This window comes from Citrus clementina, unplaced genomic scaffold (assembly GCF_000493195.1).
Source record: "Citrus clementina cultivar Clemenules unplaced genomic scaffold, Citrus_clementina_v1.0 scaffold_6, whole genome shotgun sequence".
NCBI lineage: Eukaryota > Viridiplantae > Streptophyta > Magnoliopsida > Sapindales > Rutaceae > Citrus > Citrus x clementina.
In genome coordinates, this window is record NW_006262139.1 from 23,942,830 (window position 1) to 23,962,058 (window position 19,229).

The window sequence follows — 19,229 nt, forward strand, 5'->3', positions numbered from 1 at the left end:
GGAAAAAAAAAAAGAACTAATAATATTTTAAAATAGATGTTTTATATTTAGCATTGATAAATAAATAATACAAAAGTAAAATTGTAATAACTAGTTTACATGCTTGTGTCTGAGTTTTGGATACCAAAGGATCACCTGGCACATGATTCATTAGATTTGATTGTCCCACATTATTGTACGGATTCCTCGAAAGTTCCATCAACAACAAGAGCTAGATACCAAGCTCTAAGTTGTGCAAAAAAACTTTTGGCTATTAATGAATATGAACAAACTACGCCTTGGTGGGTGTGAACATATATACCCCATTGAAATTCAACATTAATTAAAGGCGACAGCTATGAGTATAATGAAGCTTCTCTATCAACAGAAGCTGCAACAAATTTGCCGCCTTGTAAAATGCTGCATGAAAACAAATTAAGAAAAAAAAAAAAAAAGGCCCATGTGAGTGAGAGTTGATAACCCATCAAAGTTCTGCAACATTTCCATCTCCTATCCACCACTTTACCATCAATCCAATATCTAACCCCGCTTCACAAAAGAATAAGACGAAGAGGGATCATCAACACATGCCTATTATTGCCGCCATTCACCAGTCGCCAATGCTTAAAAATTGAACCCATTTTAGGAGTTTTTTTGCTTTTCTTTTGCCGTGCGGTGAAGGTAAGTTGTAGTTTCATGATAGGGCATTATTGTTGTGCCCAATCCAAAAGCGTCCCTCACCATCATGAGATGAGGACCTTTGTACATTTTACTAGACTCTTATCATATTTTTCTTTCCGTGGGTTTTATTTTTAATATTACATTACAAGTAGTGACAATTTATCATGATTTCTTAGCCTGGCTAATTTTAATAGGTTGGATCAACTTTCAAATATTTAGAAGAAAAATATTTTATTATAATTATCTATACAAATTAAGATACTTGAATCCTTTTTCATAAGTGACTACCACCACCCAAAACACAACCAAACTAATAATAATAATAATAATAATAATAAAGAAAAATCTATCTGCAAGTAATTTTAATTAAATTATTCGTTTTCTTTGTAAGACTCGACACTTAAGTGTATGTATTTTTTTTTATTTTTTTTTTATAGAAACCATTAATATGTTTTTTTATTTAACACACAGTGACAAAACTGGAAGTTTGATTCGGCGGATGAGACTCTAACACGGTTCTACTGCTGCCTGTGAATACATTAAATAAGCATATTCTCAAGAATTTCATTTCTCAAAATAAAATAATTTCTTATGGGTAAGTAAATTAAGTTTATTAATATAATATAGAGTTCCATGATTGATTGAATTTTTCCGAGCACGATCCAAAAGCACTTCTTCTTCCTATCAATACATACGGCTAAGAAGCGCTTTTAATGTGTGACGGTTCTCAACCAAAAGGAGAAAGAAATTTTTTTTGGGAAATTTGCATCAAAAAAGCTGAAAAGAGAAATGTGTGTTTGCCAATCATGATTCATGAAAGGCTTTTTTATTTATTTAATGCCCCATTTGGTTTATTTTGTGTTTATTACATTTAATATAAGTCATGTAACCGACAAGCTTTTCACAGGTTCCAAACAACTTTCCTTTTTCTTTATAGATTATTATAATTTTCACCAGTAACAAACAATTTAAAAAATTCACGAATAATAATCACGGGGGGCTTAATTTTGTCACAAATATATAAAAAAAACTCCCAAAACAATATCACAACTTGCACTCTGCATGCTTTGCTTAGAACTAAGAATTTATAAACGTTAATCACTCCATTTTTCTGCCTTTTTTTCAATGGATTAAAGCAAATCTTTTTTTACTGAAAAGTAAGTGTATCGATAATCTTTCTAAACAAATTTATTCATAAAAAAGGAATGAATATGTTATTAATTTCTTATCCTTGTAGGTTAAGAATTTATTTACATTTTCCTTTTAATTATTTTATTGTTACTCGAATAAATTTGCTTGTAAGGAACTAGCTAGTTTTTTACCCAAGTGAGTAAATATATGTTTTCTCTATTTTTTATTTGTGTTTTAATGGTTAATTCGATTTACTTGCATTTTTTTAGTAATAAATCTTCTCATACTTTTTATTTTTTAAAGTTTCTTGGGGATAGAAGAACTTTATTGTAAAGAAATTCATTAAAAAAAATAATTTTATTTAAAAGTGACATTTTCCTTTTTCTATAAACAAACTTACATAACTGACCCCCTTCATTGTAGCTACAATTTTTTTTTTCTTTTTTGAGAAGATTCTATTATTATTATTAATTGTAAATGAAGGTGTCAATTATATATAATATAGCAACGTAAATGCAATCCACTATCTTAATATGAATCAAGCAAATGTCACTAGCAGACATGATTAAACAAAAGACTTAGACGTTATATCAATTAAGATGATAAGAGTATCAAGAAAAAAAAATCATCAAAATTTAATTTGAGGGTACATGGACATTAATCTTATATCAAATTCTGTTGGGTGTTAATGCATTAATGTTTGGGATTTGGGAAGGTCCCTTGTCCATATAATGTTGGTATATGTTTTAACTACGTGTTCTTTACAAACAAAGACATCATAACTACATCAAATAAATCTCTAAATTTGACATAAAAAAAAAAAAAAGGTATTTTCATGTTCATGAGCAAATTTGCCGAAGGAAGACTGTCGGTGGAACCTATAATATGCTACATCCTACATGCATTTAGAATTGGTTGTTGTTGTTGTTGTTGTTATTGGGGTTAATGTATTTGTGGGTTGCGAATATTACATATCAAATAAAGTTATTTTACATTGGAGTTAATAAATATCATACAAATGTATATATATATATATCATTATAATACAAAAAAAAAAATTATTATTATGACGAGTCATTCTATCTTCTCAGTCCATGCTTGTTTTTAATATCATAGTCCATACTTTAATGAATTATTTATTATAATAACATAATATTACAAGAACCAAAAGAAATACATAATATTGTTATATAACATGTACTTCAAAACCATTATAATTATGGTATCAATTAATTAAGAATATATGTTGGTATAACTAAATGATTTGACCCTTGGATGCCAAATAACATATTACTTTGAAAGACCTTATCTTTCACCCAACTTGCTATTTTTCACTCTTTAATTTATATAATTAAAAGTAATAAAAAAAGGGGAAAAAAAAAAGAAAGAAAAAAAAGGCTGTCTGTGATCACGGTACTTTTTGTGCATCTTACTTCATACTTTCATAGTTTGGGTACTGTAGTCGAATCCGAGAATAAATTATAAGTATAAAATATACATCAATTTTTACAAGATTTACTTTATCTTCACCAAAAAAAAAAAAAAAAAAAAATCAATCCATCTTTCAAAATCACTACCTACTAAAATGAGTCATTCCTCATTAACTACAATAGTTTCTTTCTCCATTTTTCAAAAAGGTCAATTAAGTGAAATCAGAAAAAAAATTACCAAAGCAAAAATTGTCTCAATGTGGTGGTGAATGGGTGATGATATATACTTTTCTTAACCTTTTTCGTAGCCAAAAACCCAATCTCTATAGTAAATGCAACGCTTGCGCCTTAATAACTGGCTTTTGTTTAATGTTTATTTGTTTCGTTTCGTTTCACTTCACTTCACTTCACTTCACATTCACTTCACATTCAATTGTTTGTTATTATGTACGTAATGTATGTGTGTAATGACCACAACGTCAATTTATAGCTAGCCTCAATTATCAAAACCAAAAAAAAAAACTCTCTCTCTCTCTCTCTCTCCCCGCCTCTTCTCTTTCACTGAATTCTCCGGCAACCCTCTCGCCGGGATCTGGTCGGAAACGCCACCGGATTATCAAGAAAACACACCCCACTCCTCCCATTCTTCTGTGGAACAACTTGCATGGAGTTTGCTATGAAGCTGAGCTTCTGATATTGTTTTTTAATGCAGAAGTTTTATGATTATCGAGGGAGTTCTAGTGTTCCGAAGTGTAGTTTATTATGTTAATCAAGTTTCTTGGAGCATCATCAGCAGTAGCTTGTCGTGTGCCGAAGGAGATAGCATTCTTTTTTTAATTTTTTTTAATTCTTATTTCACCAAATTCAATACTCAATATTGTTTAATGATTCTTGATAATTGATATTGAATCTTGAATGAACTGAATTGGAGGGAATGGCTATTATGTGTTATGTGTGATGTGTACAATGTGCAGAGTAGAGAGGCCTAGTGAGAATAACACTAATAATAAGTGTGAATTACAAGAGTACTTGATGACGATGGGATTAAAGTTTAATAATAGTAAGCTGATGAAGCATTCATCAATGGCTGTCTCGCAGTCTCGGGTTAAGCTATGGATGATTAGGGCAATCACAAGTATTTTGCTATGGACTTGTGTTGTTCAGTTGATGGCATTAGGCGAGATGTGGGGGCCAAGATTGTTGAAAGGCTGGCCTTCTTGTTTTAGTCATAATTCTGATTTGTCTTTGGCTGCTCAATTCTCTCCTCTTCCTGCTAAAATTGTTCTTCCACCGAAGAGTAAGTTCAATATTTTGCTTCTTTCTATTCTTTTCCTGGAAAATTTCATAATTTGTATTTTCTAATTCCGGGAACGTTTGTTTGTTCTACAGGGGTCTATAAAAATAACGGTTATTTGATGGTTTCTTGTAATGGAGGACTCAATCAAATGAGAGCTGCTGTGAGTTTGATTTCTAGCTTTTTTGATAATCTGATAACACTGCAATTAATACCGTGTCCATTTGTTTAATTGCTTTCTGAACTTTTTATTTTTGCAGATATGTGACATGGTCGCTATTGCTAGATACTTGAATGTAACTCTTATTGTGCCGGAGCTGGATAAAACTTCATTCTGGAATGATCCAAGGTATATTAAGTTTTGAGTAATTTTTATTTTGTTAACTACTCTCAATTCCAATTCAAAACAGCCCTTAATTTTCTCTGATTGATTCTCTATATATGAACAGTGAGTTCAAAGACATATTTGATGTTGATCATTTCATTGCGTCATTGAGAGACGAGGTTCGAATATTGAAAGAATTGCCACCAAGGCTTAAAACAAGAGTTGAATTGGGAATGTTATATTCATTGCCACCCATCAGTTGGTCAGATATTTCTTATTACCATAATCAGGTCAGTTCCATGGAGATATGTCATAAAGATGGACTTATTTGTTTGCTGATGCAACTCTAACTTTGTTGAAATATTTTGATTCTGCTGACAGATACTTCCCCTGCTGCAAAAACACAAAGTTGTACATTTAAACAAAACTGATGCTAGGCTTGCTAATAACGGACTGCCCCTTGAGATTCAGAAGTTGCGTTGCCGTGTAAATTTCAAGGCATTAAAATTTACTTCTCAGATTGAAGAATTAGGCAGAAGGGTTGTGAAGATTTTGAGGGAAAAAGGCCCTTTTCTGGTTCTTCATCTCAGGTATGAAATGGACATGCTGGCTTTTTCTGGCTGCACTCATGGCTGTAACATTGAAGAGGTGGAAGAATTAACCCAAATGAGGCAAGTAACCATTTTGGATACGATTTCTTTTCTCTCTTTATGTTTATCAAGCGTCTGTTGACTGTCGCATTAACATGTTGTTAAGATATGCGTATCCATGGTGGAAGGAAAAGGTTATAAACTCGGACATGAAAAGAAAAGAAGGATTGTGCCCTTTGACACCTGAGGAAACTGCTCTAGTTTTAACTGCATTGGGCATTGATCACAATGTCCAAATTTACATAGCTGCCGGAGAAATCTATGGTGGCCAAAGAAGAATGGCAGCTTTGGCAGAGGCTTTTCCAAATTTGGTGAGTCAAAAAAGAATGCAAAATCAACTTCATATTTAGTTTAGCGTACATCCCTTGATTAAACTTTCACATGGTCTTATGCAACAGGTGAGAAAAGAGACTTTGCTAAAATCAGATTTGAAGTTTTTCCAAAACCATTCTTCTCAAATGGCAGCACTAGATTACCTTGTTTCCCTTGAAAGTGATATATTCATTCCTACATATGATGGTAACATGGCTAAAGTTGTTGAAGGCCATAGAAGGTAAAATAAAAAATTATTATGCTTTGCGTTGTGTTGTGTTAGTACAATTATTGGAACATTAATTAATCAAGTCTTGGTTTCTTGTGTTCTGTTTTGTAAAATTTTCAGATTCTTAGGCTTCAAGAAAACGATTTTGTTGAACAGAAGGCTACTGGTTGATCTAATAGATCAATACAACAATGGATCGATGAGCTGGGATGAGTTCGCTTCTACTGTGAAGGAAGTTCATGTTGATTTGATGGGGAACCCGAAAGCACGAGTTGTGATACCTGATAAACCGAAAGAAGAAGATTATTTCTATGCCAATCCGCATGAATGCTTGCAACAGTTAGATGAACCATTGAGGAACACATGATTTTTCGTCATGCCAATCAGATGATTAACCCCATTTATACGTGTACCTATGCGTATTTATCAAAGAAAGTGGCCTACTTCAGTTCTTGAAAATTAAGTTATGACAGAGCTTTAGGCCTTATCCTAGACATTCTTGACAAGTGTTGCAGGAAAAATAGTAATCTTTTACATCTTGAACAATCAAGTCCATATATAGAATCTGAGGCGGGTAAATGACAGATCAAAACTAGATTGTTGTAAAAGCATCAAATGTATACCAGAAATAATGAACGTTCAACAAATTTTCTCTGCATTTTCTCTGCATTTTCTCTCTCGATTTAAATGTGAGAAATGATAAACTATTTGTGGCATGTGATCGTAAAGAAAGAAAAGTGATATTTCGGCAACCTTCTGTCAATAAATTTTTTTATGCCAGAAGACCTTAATAGTAGCATTACATGTGCTACCATAGACAAGAAGCCAAGAAATCAGAGATCTTTTGCTTTGTCATGGACTAATGGTCTTCTTGAGCCAGCTGGTTTGTTCTGGCAAATCCCACATAGTTAGAAGTCTGAACCATGTCCGCATTATTTAATTGGTTAAATGAGCTTGCTCCATTCTCTCACAATTGTTTTCTTTTTCAAAAAATAACCATAGGAAGGATGACATGATCTCTAAAATGATTGCCCATTATGCACTCGATGGCAAGAAGAGCATTTATTTCTATCCACGATTCAAAATCCCAAGAAAGTGTCTTGAAGCATATCCTCACATAAACTTGAAATTGGGTTTGATGGAGATGGTATTGGTGAGCGATCCAAAGAACCACAGTTATTGATCCAAGAAAATTATGTTTGTGGGTGTGATCCAAGGACTCATAATCACCCATTAACAACATGGCTTTTGGGTCAACTAAATTAATGGTGATGAACGGCTATGCATGCAAGTCAGGCACTCCAAACATTGCTTTCACACCACACTACCACTTTCAAAAGTGGGTGCCAAATTTTTTTTCAAAAGCTTTATGAATATCCATCAAATAAAATAACAATGCCGCCACAGAGTTTTTGTCTTGTTAAAAGAATGCCTCTTGGTGACTATAATCTAGACAGTTTTTATTTCAAATCCCAAAATTATTCAAATTATACAAGCTTTAACGATTATGGGTCTGACAAAGTGCACGTGCCAAAATTTAATATAAAGGTGAGGTTATTTAAATCCATAATTTTTTTTTACACCCAGTTCTCAATAAACACATAACATGAATTTAAAAAATAATGTTTTACTCGATAAATTATCTTAAAATCCAAAAATAACCCTACATTATTTACAACTACCAGCAAGTCGCCAACCGGTCTTCTTCTTCCCTTTGATTTCTCTACTTTTTTTCCTTTATCCTTCTTATACAATGCTGAACAGTTTAGATTAGAGATTTTGGAATGGAGTTTGACCAATTAGAGCAAGTATTTAGAGATTAATTTCTTAGAAAATGCAACTCAAGTAAAATCAATTTGGGAAAAATAAAAAAAAATTAACATACCACAACTAGTAAAAGAACTTGTATAATATTTTCACTAAAAGTTCTAAATGATAGAATGAAGTTTTTTTATTCTGAATTGATTTAATCTTTGATTGTTTTACCCATTTTCAGGAAGGTTTAAAAAGCTATACTTATGCAGAATTTTTATTCAATTAAAAAAAAAAGAAAAGAAAAAAAGCCCTTAAAGGTAATTTTGTTATAGGTTATTTTAGTAATAAAAACTATTATAAATAAATGGGTGCAGAGGGTATTTTTATGGGTTCAAATACCCCACTCTTTATATAAACATTTAGATGATTATTTACATCCCAAATTTGATGAATTTTGGACTGTGTACACTTTGATGAACAATAAATTACATAAGAGAGTTTTGAGGATTTTACCTTTGTTTAAAATCCAAATCAAATAGTTATTAGTAGCTCTGTCTTCTTCCGACAATTACTCTTTAAGAATCTGAAAGCAAACTGGCAACAATGGAGATAAAGCCATCACACAAAAATGCCCAATAAAACAGTAACGGTAGCAAGGAGTTTCGTATTAAAACGGATACCACTAATGATCGAATTAGCTTCTCATTATACACATGGAAGCCCCTCTATCTGAATTTCGTATAATAAAAGAATATATATAGCATATTTTTTCCCAGGAGAATCCCAAGCAATCCAGCAAGCTAAAGAGAAGCATGTACAATTCTGTCTGGACATGGTCACCTTCGAACTTGGGATGAACCAAATCATAACAGCAAGACGATGAAAGTGCTGCATCCAGGACAACAAACTAGCTTAGTTCTGTTCTGAGCCTCTTATGAGTGCGATCAGAGTCCTCATTAAAGCTCCGAACTCCAGTTTGTGCCATTACTTGGTTGTTCTGATAGTGCGAGTCATTATCCTGGATGAAAGACAAATAAACTATCAAGGAGAAAAATAAAAAAGGGAGAAAAAAAAAAGGAATTAAGGTTTCACAGATGGACAAAATGTAACCCAGAACTGTTATAGTTCGAGTTTCGAATCTTGGAAATAATACAGAATCTCAGTGATATTGACTCTGATGTACTGATAGTAGAAAGTAGGTCTTAAAAGCTAGGTCGAAGATTACGTAAATGACCTTTGAGCTAGATGCCATGGCAGTTGACCCATCATTAGCCCTTTTGCCAACATCAATTTGCACCGAGACGCTGGCCTGTGACAGATCCACACCTGATGATCTCAAGGCTTGGGTCAGAGCATTCAATATCCTGTCAAAATATTGAAACATCAAAGGGTAATATGTAATATACAAAATCCAGCTGAACAATTTCTCTTTGGATGAGACACAGGAATGCAGAATCAAGAACTGGTGAAAATTAATTGATAGTCCAAACCACCAATTAGATTGCAAATCACGAGTCAAATTCCATGAAACTTAAATCTTTAATTGGTTGAAAACAGAAAGAAGACCATCAACTGAGCAAAAAAGGGATTAAACTGATTACTGAACACAATGCAAACTTCTGATAAATAAAGGCCGCAAGAGAGCATCAAATATTAAAAGCATTATACGTAAACTTCAGTCGGGAAAGACACAACATGTATAAAAGCAATTAGAAGGAATGATTGTGAAGAAGTCTCAGGTAAAGAACACTCCGCAGTGCAGAGTATATACAAACATAAAAATCTCGAAATAAACATGGCCAGATACCTGAAATTCTAGAAGGACAAATATGTAAAAATAAGCTAGATTTGACAATTAATGCCAAAAAAAAAAAAAAAAATTGTGGCTCACCCTTGAGAATAGGCATTTGACATGCTAGAGGATCCACTTTCAATCATCAAGTCCTGATCATTGAGTGCACCGTTTGGAACAGCACACTCTGTTGCACATGATCTTCCCTGCCACAATTGCGTTTGGGGTTGGTAGACCATATTCTCAACATCAGAAACAGATTCCTGCAAAGGTTGGGTAGGCATGCCACCCCTCCCAACAGGAGCAAACATATTCTGCTGTGCATGCATATTTTGGGGAACCATTGTAGTAGCAGACCCAGGGGAAAAATCAGTAGCTTTATATGCTGCAGCTGTGTCCAAATCAGATTCCATTGAATTCTGTGGATTTGGGAGCATTCCAGGATTAATAACGTTATTCTCATGACCAGAACCATTCTTTATAACTTGGGATTGATCCATATAAGTTTCTGCAGGCCCGTTATGGCTTCTCTGTTCAAATAGATGGAAATCCATTAGTAATTCCACTTTGAAAGGAAACATATATGAATTAATGTGTTTCATAACAGTGCATAAAGATACATCAAGAAAAGACAATGAAAACACGTGCACACACAGAGGTTAGCACAGCATCAAACACACCAAGCTCACGAGCAGACAGAATTAGACATGGATAAGGAAAAGCTTAAATTTCTTGCATCATAATATGCCCACCACACACATGCACACACACTCTTTAAGCATGAAAATTTCTACCCATGGTGTCAACTTTGTTGCCTCTTGAGTCCACCCTTGATATGGTCCCTCATACATCTGCAACTTTTCTCGTAAAAACTGAATGTACTCGATCACCTGCACATAAATATAGTTGTTCTTCAACTCATTCACAAGAATACAAAACTAAAATGGCAAAAAGAGAGCACACCCAAATATTTGTATGCGTAGACAAAACTTGGCTGTGCGGTGTACCTCTAAAAGAAACGAAGCCTTGTCTCTTTTTTGATCATTTTGAGGTATGAGATCTCTCAACATTTGAAATCTGTCATACAAAACATACTTGTTTCTTCAGGTAGAAGCAAATCACTGTCAACATATTAATCATACATGAAGACTGGAGTGGCATCTGAAAGGAGCAAATATATGTGTAATAACTGCGAAAACCAATATTCTGATCTCTCCGAGTGCTAAAACCCGACAATATAATGACAGCGTTAAAATTAAACCAAAGCAAGCAAAGCAGTAATAAACTGACAGCAAAATTATCTAACATTTTGCACCCCAGTAACATATCCAAGTAGTAAAGAGTAAATTTGGCTGGAAAAGAAAGTTTCAATCTTGAAAATAAATGTGCTTGAAATTCAAAAAATAACTCAGCTCCCAGCCATCAAAATCTTAAATTGGTTGCAATCAATCAGCACTCTAATTTCTTCTCTTCCATAGCCGTCCACCTCCAGTCATTATTGACAACCAGCACTAAAAGACATTAGGGTATGATTTAGAAAATACATTTTTTGACTTCTGAAACATTCATTTTTTAAGTCTAACCAAAACACACAGAAAAATTACGTTCTAGAATAGGAAAATAGATAAAATTTTCAAAAGCTTAATTCAACCATTTGGAAAACTCAGTCCATTTGCAGAGAAAGTAGCGTCAAGCTCCTGAAAAGCAGAAGTACCTGTCAAGTGCTCTTTCATAAAGCACTTCAATCATTATTAATGAATCAAAACACACTAAACACGCTCATAATCTCACCATAACTCACACTTCAAATACATTCCTTTAACTTTATCTCAGACGCTGAACAAACAATTAAGAACAAATCACTCAAAAAACGGGGAAGAAAAAAATCAAAACTTGTACCTCTCATTAATCTTGCTCCTCCTCCGCTGCTCCGTCTCCGAATGCTTCGACCGGTGCGTATTCGCCTTCTGCTCACTACTCTTCCCCTCCCCTGCACCGAATTAAAAAAAAACAAATAAATAACACTGTAACTCACTCTTATAGAAACACACACTTGCACGTTTACGTATTCGTATATACCTTTGTACGAAGAGGAGTTGTTTCTGTTAACATGTTTGTCGTACAAGTCGGCTTCTTCGTCCTCTTCGAGGTGATTGTTCGAAGACTTTACCATTTCGTGAAACTGCAGACACCGATTCTCGAAACGACGTCGTTGCGCTGCAACGCTGACAATTGAAACGCGGACGGTGGGCAGGGAAATGAAGCGAAGCTCCGAATTGGCACGAGGGCCAAAAAAAAAAGAAAAGAAAAGAAAAGATATAATTTCTTTTGTTGTTATTATTATTATTATTATTATTATTATTACTGCTCTTTTGTCAGCGCAGGAGTCAGGAGTCAGGAGTCAGGACATGGGTGCTGAAGCCCTAGGCAGGACTGTTTACAAAGAAATAGAATTAATTAATTATTTTATTGATTGATTGATTAATTTATGTTCATTAATTAATTATTTTTGCTTTTCGGTTTGACATGGGTTGTTCTGGGTGTTAACATGCGCGTGGTTAGTGACGTTTAATTGTTGTTCAGATAATTATCATCCAAGTCCTTGTACTTGTACTTTGTTACAAAATGAGAACATAGTTTGTTTATTTCATTAAATAGGTCCGTGCGTTAGTGTGTTTATGTCTTTTTACTAGTTCTAATTTGCCAATCAAGTGGCAAAAAGGTGAAAAAGCAAAAACGACAATATTCAATTGAAAGTAGATATTTTTATTTCATTGGTTTGCGAAAGACACGAATCATAACAAGTTCTTCTTACACTCCAAATATATTTACTCCGTCACGAGTCGAGTTTTACTTCTGGTATTACAAAAATCTTATATCATCAACGCTACACACTGAGTATCATGAACACCTTGTTTTGATCAGTACTATCTTTTGCCACCCTCATAATGTATTTTTGTGCACATCTCAATTCCCCAACGCACCAATAGTTCTTGGTTACGCAGCTTACACGTGCCTTTATCATCATCAGCAGAAGCGTAACTTATGAACAGATGAGAAATGGTTAGCTGCAGCTACTATTGCTGCCTCTGGCGAGGAAGATGTTACAGTCGCTGCACTTTTAGATGTTTCGGTATCGGCGGTTGCATGGAAGAGCGAAGAAAACAACTTTATGAAAGATGTGCACCATATATCTTTGCTCATCTTGAAATGGATACTTAAAAAAAACAAAAGTTATTAATATTGAAGGAATAAAGAACGTGCGTTAGGCAAATAATTGGCTACTTTAAAACTTCTGAGGATTGTGCGCGCTTCGGCTTTGTTCGATTTTAGTAAGGTGTGCAATTAGCCATTTATATAGAACAGGTTTCTTGGGGATCAAGTGGGGTTTGACCGTTGAAACTGGAAAGATTTTGCTCACTTTTCTTCTCGTGCATAGTTTCTCAGTAGTTTCTAGGCTGCTGTTGCATGGAACGTCAATTGTGTTGATTAGAATCTGCCAAGTACTTTCTGTTCTTTGGCCCACTGCACGTTAGGACAACTGAATAGTTGTAACCACCATACCTGGAGATGGGTTTCCAGACAAGATAATAAGTGAGAATGTGAGTCCGTGAGACGGACCATTAACATATTGGGTTTCCCACCAAACTAAAAATAATATGAAAGCCATAAACTGATGCTTTCAACCACTTTCATGCACAGAATATGCTATACAGAGAGGACAACCAACACCACTAAACCAAGGAAAATATTCATGCATATATATTAAGAATCGGAGATGGTGGGTGTAACCACCATATAGCAAAATAAGAGAACCACAAAAGAACTATTTCAGCCTTCGCAAGAGTGGTTGTTCACTCAAAAGTCTTAGAAGAGCAAAGTTTTCTCATCACAACTGGAAACAAAAAGAAGATGATGACTAAGGCTCAGAACTGTGCTTTCAACTTAATACGACTGTCGTGATTTAGTGAAACAAGATTAATTTAAATACATAATGTTAATTGAATGCATTGGCAGCAAAGGTTAAGCCACACACAAAAAGATTTTGTGTATTCAATAAAGGATTAAACACGAACGTCTATTTCTACTCTTGACCATGTTACATTAGTTTCCAGCATAAAATAGCTTCGGAAAATTAGAGGGACCTTCCTAAGAATGACAAATCAAACTTAGTATTCTATTGAAAACGTCCTAGGCTACAACCTAGACTACATCAAAACTGGTTGCGGGTTTAAATAGACACTCAAATTTCACAAAGATGGCTTGACCTAAATTGCATAATCCAATGCAGTAGTATAAGTGCTTCATACCAGAGCTGATGGATGTGAACTGATACAAGCTAAGGTCACGGACCAGAGTCACGCAGTTCTGGAACTACAACCAGAAATCTTGCTTCTTTTCCAAAACAGAAGCCGAGACTCTTCAATGCTCCTTCATATTGGCGAATTAAACTTGGCAAAATTTTACATAACTGCATACAAGGCTGAAAATGTACCACTGGAGAGACCAGTACCGTATCTAAAATAGGCTCTCACTATTTTTCTCCACTCTCTTCTTCCTGATCCTCCAATTGAGCTTCTTCTTTGTTTATTTCTCCACCACCACTTTCATGATTTGAACCATTATGCCTGAAAAATAATCCAGACGATGAGGAATCATCTTCGTCAAGGTCCTCTTCACTCTCCTTGTCTTTCGACCTTGAGATTATTTGACTGTCCATCCAAGCAGGGCAATGGTGTACAGCACCAAGTGTAGCTTGAAGTTGGGAGTGAGAAGGACTTGAAGCATTAACATACGATTCTGTAGGATCATATTTCAAGCATGAACATTCAGGGACTGGATGTGATAGAAATGACAATGACTTTGACTTTGTGGATGCTTCTGTCAGTCCATCAAGCAAAGATCTTCTTAGATGCTTGCGTATAGATGTTACCCAGGTATGGTTTGCCTGATACAAGTGGTCTCTAGTCTCTTCTAACAGCTTGACAACTTTTCTCCTGTGTTGACAGAAGCAGAAGATAAGAAATATAAATATATGTGTCCAAAAATATGGAAAGACTTTTGAAGATGTTGAAGGAAAGGTTAGATTAGTTAATCTCTCTACTAATAAATACAGTTCAACCAATACAACCTCTAGTTTGCTATAATACATGCTCATAGATATATCCAAGCTATATGAGAATGATTTATACTAATACCATTGTAGATTTCTACTGGGTATACAGGTATGCACGGATAAAGGCATACCTAGAAGGTTTATACAAGGAGGAGATCCATTACTGATCCAGAATTAAGTCAAAAAATCAAAGAACTTCAATTGCAGTGTGTGGAGGTAACTTGGTTACACTATTTAATCAGTGTAAGAGTGCAAGATTAGAAAAAGAGCAGCATTTTAGGGAAGCACAGGAGGACAATAAATGGATTAATGAGTTTTCAGATTAGCAGCCTTCTCATTTGTACATTTGCATGTGATGGTTGGGGGGAGGGGTGGTTACAGTTCCCTCTTCTCAAAATAATATACACTTGTATGATAAAACTATAAATGTGTATGCACACTTCTGAATAAAGACTATTACCTGTCAGGTCTGTATGTTTTTGATGAAGCTGACTGATAAAGCCGGTGCCCCATCACCAAACTGGCGAAATTTGGATGTCCCTTACCATCTCGGTCGAATCCAGGGATGAAAACATCCGCTTCAACACAAACCATATAATCAACTGCTTCCCATAGTAATTTATGGGCATTTGTTCTCAACTCCATCACTGTACTTTCAGGCTCATTATCGCTCTCAGCCACCCAGCCCCACCAGCCTTCAATGTTGTATGACTTGGGACGAGCTGGAGGGGGTGGAAGTGGGCGAGGTCGGGGACCAACATTTTTCCATGACTCATGCTTCTCTTCTTCCTCAACGGATGGTGGAGTCTTTGGATCTATAAGATTAGCCTCACGGCCATAAATTCTAGTGAGCTCCCAAGCAGTGCTGAGGGAAGTCCTATCAACAACATTTGCAAACATTGCATGAAGAGGAATTAGTGTCCTCTGGCCACCAAAAACTTCTCCACCAGATACATATATTATCGTGTCCCACGAGTATCCATATGCACGAAGAAGAATACCAACCTGTAGATATCAGAAAATTTTAACCAATCATTTTTATGTAGTGGTAAACAGAAAGATTTATTGGGAGAGCCCTAAAAAATCTCTATGCAAGATCTCTCCAATGGGTAAATCAGATTGGAGAAAGAAAGAAAGCATCAAAATGAATGACGACTTGGGCACAACATAAGCATTCATTCTTTTTGTGTGCAATAAAGTACCAACCCAGAAGCATATGAAATCCACTGTCCCAAATAATTTCTCACCTCTTCTGGCATTAACGGACATGTACCATTCAGGCGTAGTTCCATTGAATTTACAGATAGTTTCCCTCTGACTATCCTACGTTTTATCATCCAAGCTCGTTTATGCTGAATGAGTTCAGTGTGGACATCCTTAGGAAGAGCTCCAAAATAGAATAACATGTCAATGCCAGGTAAGCTTCAATCACAAAGGTGTATATAATTCAAATAATCCAGCATGCCTTCAGGGTTTGAAAAGGTACCTGGAAGAGCTCAGCACAACCATGATATGCTAAAGCATCTCTAATCATCCCAGGATCAAAGGCTATAAATGGCCTTCCAGGAGCTCGTAACCTAAAATCAATACCACTATCACTCGCATCTGAAAAGCTAATAATAATTCTGTGTGAATTGTAGCAATGAGGGTAGACACTGACCTACGCAAAATTCTAGTTGCAAGCTCCTGGACCTCTTGTCGGAACCGAAGGGCATGGAATGCAACCCTGCATCTCAGCCTTTGGTATTCTTCAAGATGCGGTGGAAGACTGGCCTGACTCAGATCCCAGAGAAAACAATAGCTCGTTAATACATAAACTCAACCATGATTTGACAGAATAATGAAAGTGAATAAGAATATTGAAGTCCCAGAGATTGAGAGAAGAAAGATTCCCCATCATTTTCACCATGCAACACCAGATACAAATATTCGTGCATAGAACAGATAAGAAAACACTAGGGAAAAGATCTGCACAAGAAAAGTCATGCCACTGGTGTTTTATCTAAAAACAGAAATCTTTAAATTAACCATGTAAAGTAGGATCAAGTAATCTTTGATCCACAAAAATCTCAAGAATCAATAAACTACACTTTCCTTTTCATTTTCTTTGAAATTGTTATCTAACTTGAGAAAGAGAATATATCAGTTAGCCTTGCAGATGAATTAGGCACAGAATAGTAGAAAAGGTTCAAACTTGAGTCATTAGCTCAAAAAAAAACAATCGCTTTCATTACCTGCAAGCATCCACCATCAGAAACAACTAGTTCAACAACTGAATGCTTGATCAAAACGGGAAGAACATGATGCAAATAAAAATACGGTGAAGCCGAGTATGACACTCTAAACGATGGAATCTTCTTCTTTCTCCTTGCCCCTTTAAGATTTTTTGGAAGCGTTTTTACAATGTTAATATCTTTTGCTAACGCTGCCATGAACTGTTCCTCATTGTAGAGATATGCAAAACTCTTAAACTGAGAGCTGCATTAAACAAGTGCTAAATTAATTGAAAAGAAAAGGCTAACAGTTATATAACTATTACCAAAAAAAAAATTCAAATTGCACCACTCATATTAAAGAAATGCAACCTGATTCCTTTACTACTTGTGGTTGACTGGATCTCAGGAATCACTAAAGTGGCATTTAGAAGACGAGCAACCACAACAACATCAGATATCTGAAACATTTAGGAAAAAAGTTATTACGTTGATTAAATTAGATGTATGGATGCAACTGAAAATATGCAATTGGGACAATATCCTTACAGAGTTCCTGATCTCATGGAAGCCGCCTTGTATTCTCACAAAGATAAACCCATTTGCCCGATAACTGGGATCTGTTAGAGATATGCTTTCATTATGTGCTCATTAATGCTTAAACTATGAGTACAAAATATAGAGAATTGAAAATGCATCTGAAACCGAAAATTTTCCCCTCTCATAACACTCCCCTTTCTTCTATCTTTCACTACAAGTAGATTGATAGAAGTACGAAAACTATAACCATCAACATCAAATTCGAGAAAGATAGAAGTATATTAATAGGGGATACAGTAATAAACTTGAGTAAAAGCACAATATCTAAAACCATTTCGTAATTTGCAGGACAATTTATCTTACAATAAGCTATTGACAAACTAAAAAACTATAATTTTCACGCTAAGCATATATAAGATCAACCACCTTTGAGCAGAAGTCTTTCAACAGCATAAAAACTATAAACAAGATGCGAAAAAGAGCTAACCAGCATAGTATCCTCTGGGACTCGCATCTGGATGTAAAGATTCAAGTCTCCTTACTGGACCCCATAATCTTCTATACAATGGACTCTGCTCAATAGATACATAGAAAAAACAATAAGGAGAAAGAAACATAGAAAACCAAAAATGGATCCGAAATAACATCTAGAAACCAAAACAAAAAGGAGAATCAGATTTTTTCCTCTCAGTAACCGAACTGGATCCAAATAAAGCCCAAAACATTCAACAATCAAGCAACACAATACACACATGTCCATTCATGTAGCAACAAAAGAATCTGCCCGCAATTGGCACTCAGTTAACATAACCCAAAAATCAGAGGAAACTGAAACCTTTAACGCCGGTAGTGTAAAAAAATTTCAACTTGACATGATATAATCACCATGTAACCAAACAGACAAAATCATAGCAAAGCAAAAACAGAGAGAAGAATAAAACTGAGATCTTTGTGATTTAGAAGCAGCTAAAATGGTACACATTGCTTACAGTTTTAGAGAACTCAGCATTTTCAAAAATGGGTCGCCAAGAAAAGATTGTGACTGATGATTGGTACTCTGAAACGCCATCTTCAGTGAATCTTGCGAGAAAAATATGAACTAAAAGAGAAAAAGTTGATAGAATTAGTCCAATTAAGCCAACCCATTTCATTTTAGACTTAAACATCATCTTCCCTTCTCCTTTCATTTCTCTTTTTCACTCAATGAAATCTCTCCAAGGACCAAATTAAACAAAGCTTCAGTTGAAAAAGTCAAAGGAAGTCAGTGAGCTTGAGACAATGAAATGTGCCACGTGTTTGAACTTGTTTTTGGATAATAACATCTAGATACCTCATTTTCTTCAACATTTCCAAGACAAGCATAATATTTTTATTTGCACTAAATAGGTTGTTCATAAAAAAATGTATATGTCTAGTATAATTTATTCAATAATTATAATTAGTTATTTAATTTCATAAATTTTTTAATTTTTATTATTTTTTTATAAAAAATTTTGAAGAGTGTAAAAATTATTTTGTATCTACAAATAAATTTTTAAATTTTAGATTTTTAGGAGTTAATGTTGAATTTTTTTTTTAAATTGCCAAAATATTTATTTATTTATTTGATAATTTTATTTCATTCATTTTATAATATGGTTTTAAAAAACTTATCTATTGAAATAATTTTATTATTTCTAATAAAATCTCTCAAACTGATATCTTGATCAATATAAGTAAAATTTACTATAAAACATATTTCACAATGAGATATTTACTTAAAAAAATAGAAATGATTTTCTC

At 34.6% G+C, this 19,229-nt stretch overlaps 3 protein-coding genes across 4 annotated transcripts; 1 reads left to right on the forward strand and 2 right to left on the reverse strand.

Annotated features, from left to right (window-relative positions):
• The first annotated feature begins 3,630 nt into the window (after positions 1–3,630).
• LOC18038296 (O-fucosyltransferase 34) lies at positions 3,631–6,689 on the forward strand. The gene is made up of 8 exons (XM_006430901.2): positions 3,631–4,518; positions 4,611–4,678; positions 4,776–4,864; positions 4,965–5,130; positions 5,222–5,511; positions 5,597–5,801; positions 5,889–6,043; positions 6,152–6,689. The coding sequence occupies exons 1-8, from the start codon at positions 4,179–4,181 to the stop codon at positions 6,396–6,398; spliced, it is 1,560 nt and encodes a 519-aa protein (XP_006430964.1). The 5' UTR covers positions 3,631–4,178; the 3' UTR covers positions 6,399–6,689.
• A 1,486-nt stretch (positions 6,690–8,175) lies between these two features.
• LOC18038297 (transcription factor BIM3) lies at positions 8,176–12,008 on the reverse strand. Of its 2 annotated transcripts, XM_024182747.1 has the most exons (8): positions 11,947–12,008; positions 11,658–11,806; positions 11,478–11,568; positions 10,586–10,655; positions 10,373–10,468; positions 9,678–10,108; positions 9,021–9,150; positions 8,176–8,804 (listed from the first exon to the last, which is right to left on the reverse strand). In XM_024182747.1, exons 2-8 carry the CDS (start codon positions 11,749–11,751, stop codon positions 8,694–8,696), a joined length of 1,023 nt encoding a protein of 340 aa, XP_024038515.1. In that variant the 5' UTR covers positions 11,752–11,806; positions 11,947–12,008; the 3' UTR covers positions 8,176–8,693. The 2 variants fall into 2 exon arrangements, with proteins under 2 accessions (XP_024038515.1, XP_006430966.1); XM_006430903.2 differs by lacking the exon at positions 11,947–12,008 and having other exon boundaries at positions 11,658–11,903.
• A 1,593-nt stretch (positions 12,009–13,601) lies between these two features.
• On the reverse strand, positions 13,602–18,689 carry LOC18039387 (O-fucosyltransferase 27). Its single transcript, XM_006430904.2, has 10 exons — positions 18,437–18,689; positions 17,935–18,019; positions 17,457–17,527; positions 17,280–17,368; positions 16,929–17,172; positions 16,355–16,467; positions 16,181–16,271; positions 15,942–16,070; positions 15,155–15,699; positions 13,602–14,575 (listed from the first exon to the last, which is right to left on the reverse strand). Exons 1-10 carry the CDS (start codon positions 18,632–18,634, stop codon positions 14,113–14,115), a joined length of 2,028 nt encoding a protein of 675 aa, XP_006430967.1. The 5' UTR covers positions 18,635–18,689; the 3' UTR covers positions 13,602–14,112.
• Positions 18,690–19,229: the final 540 nt, after the last annotated feature.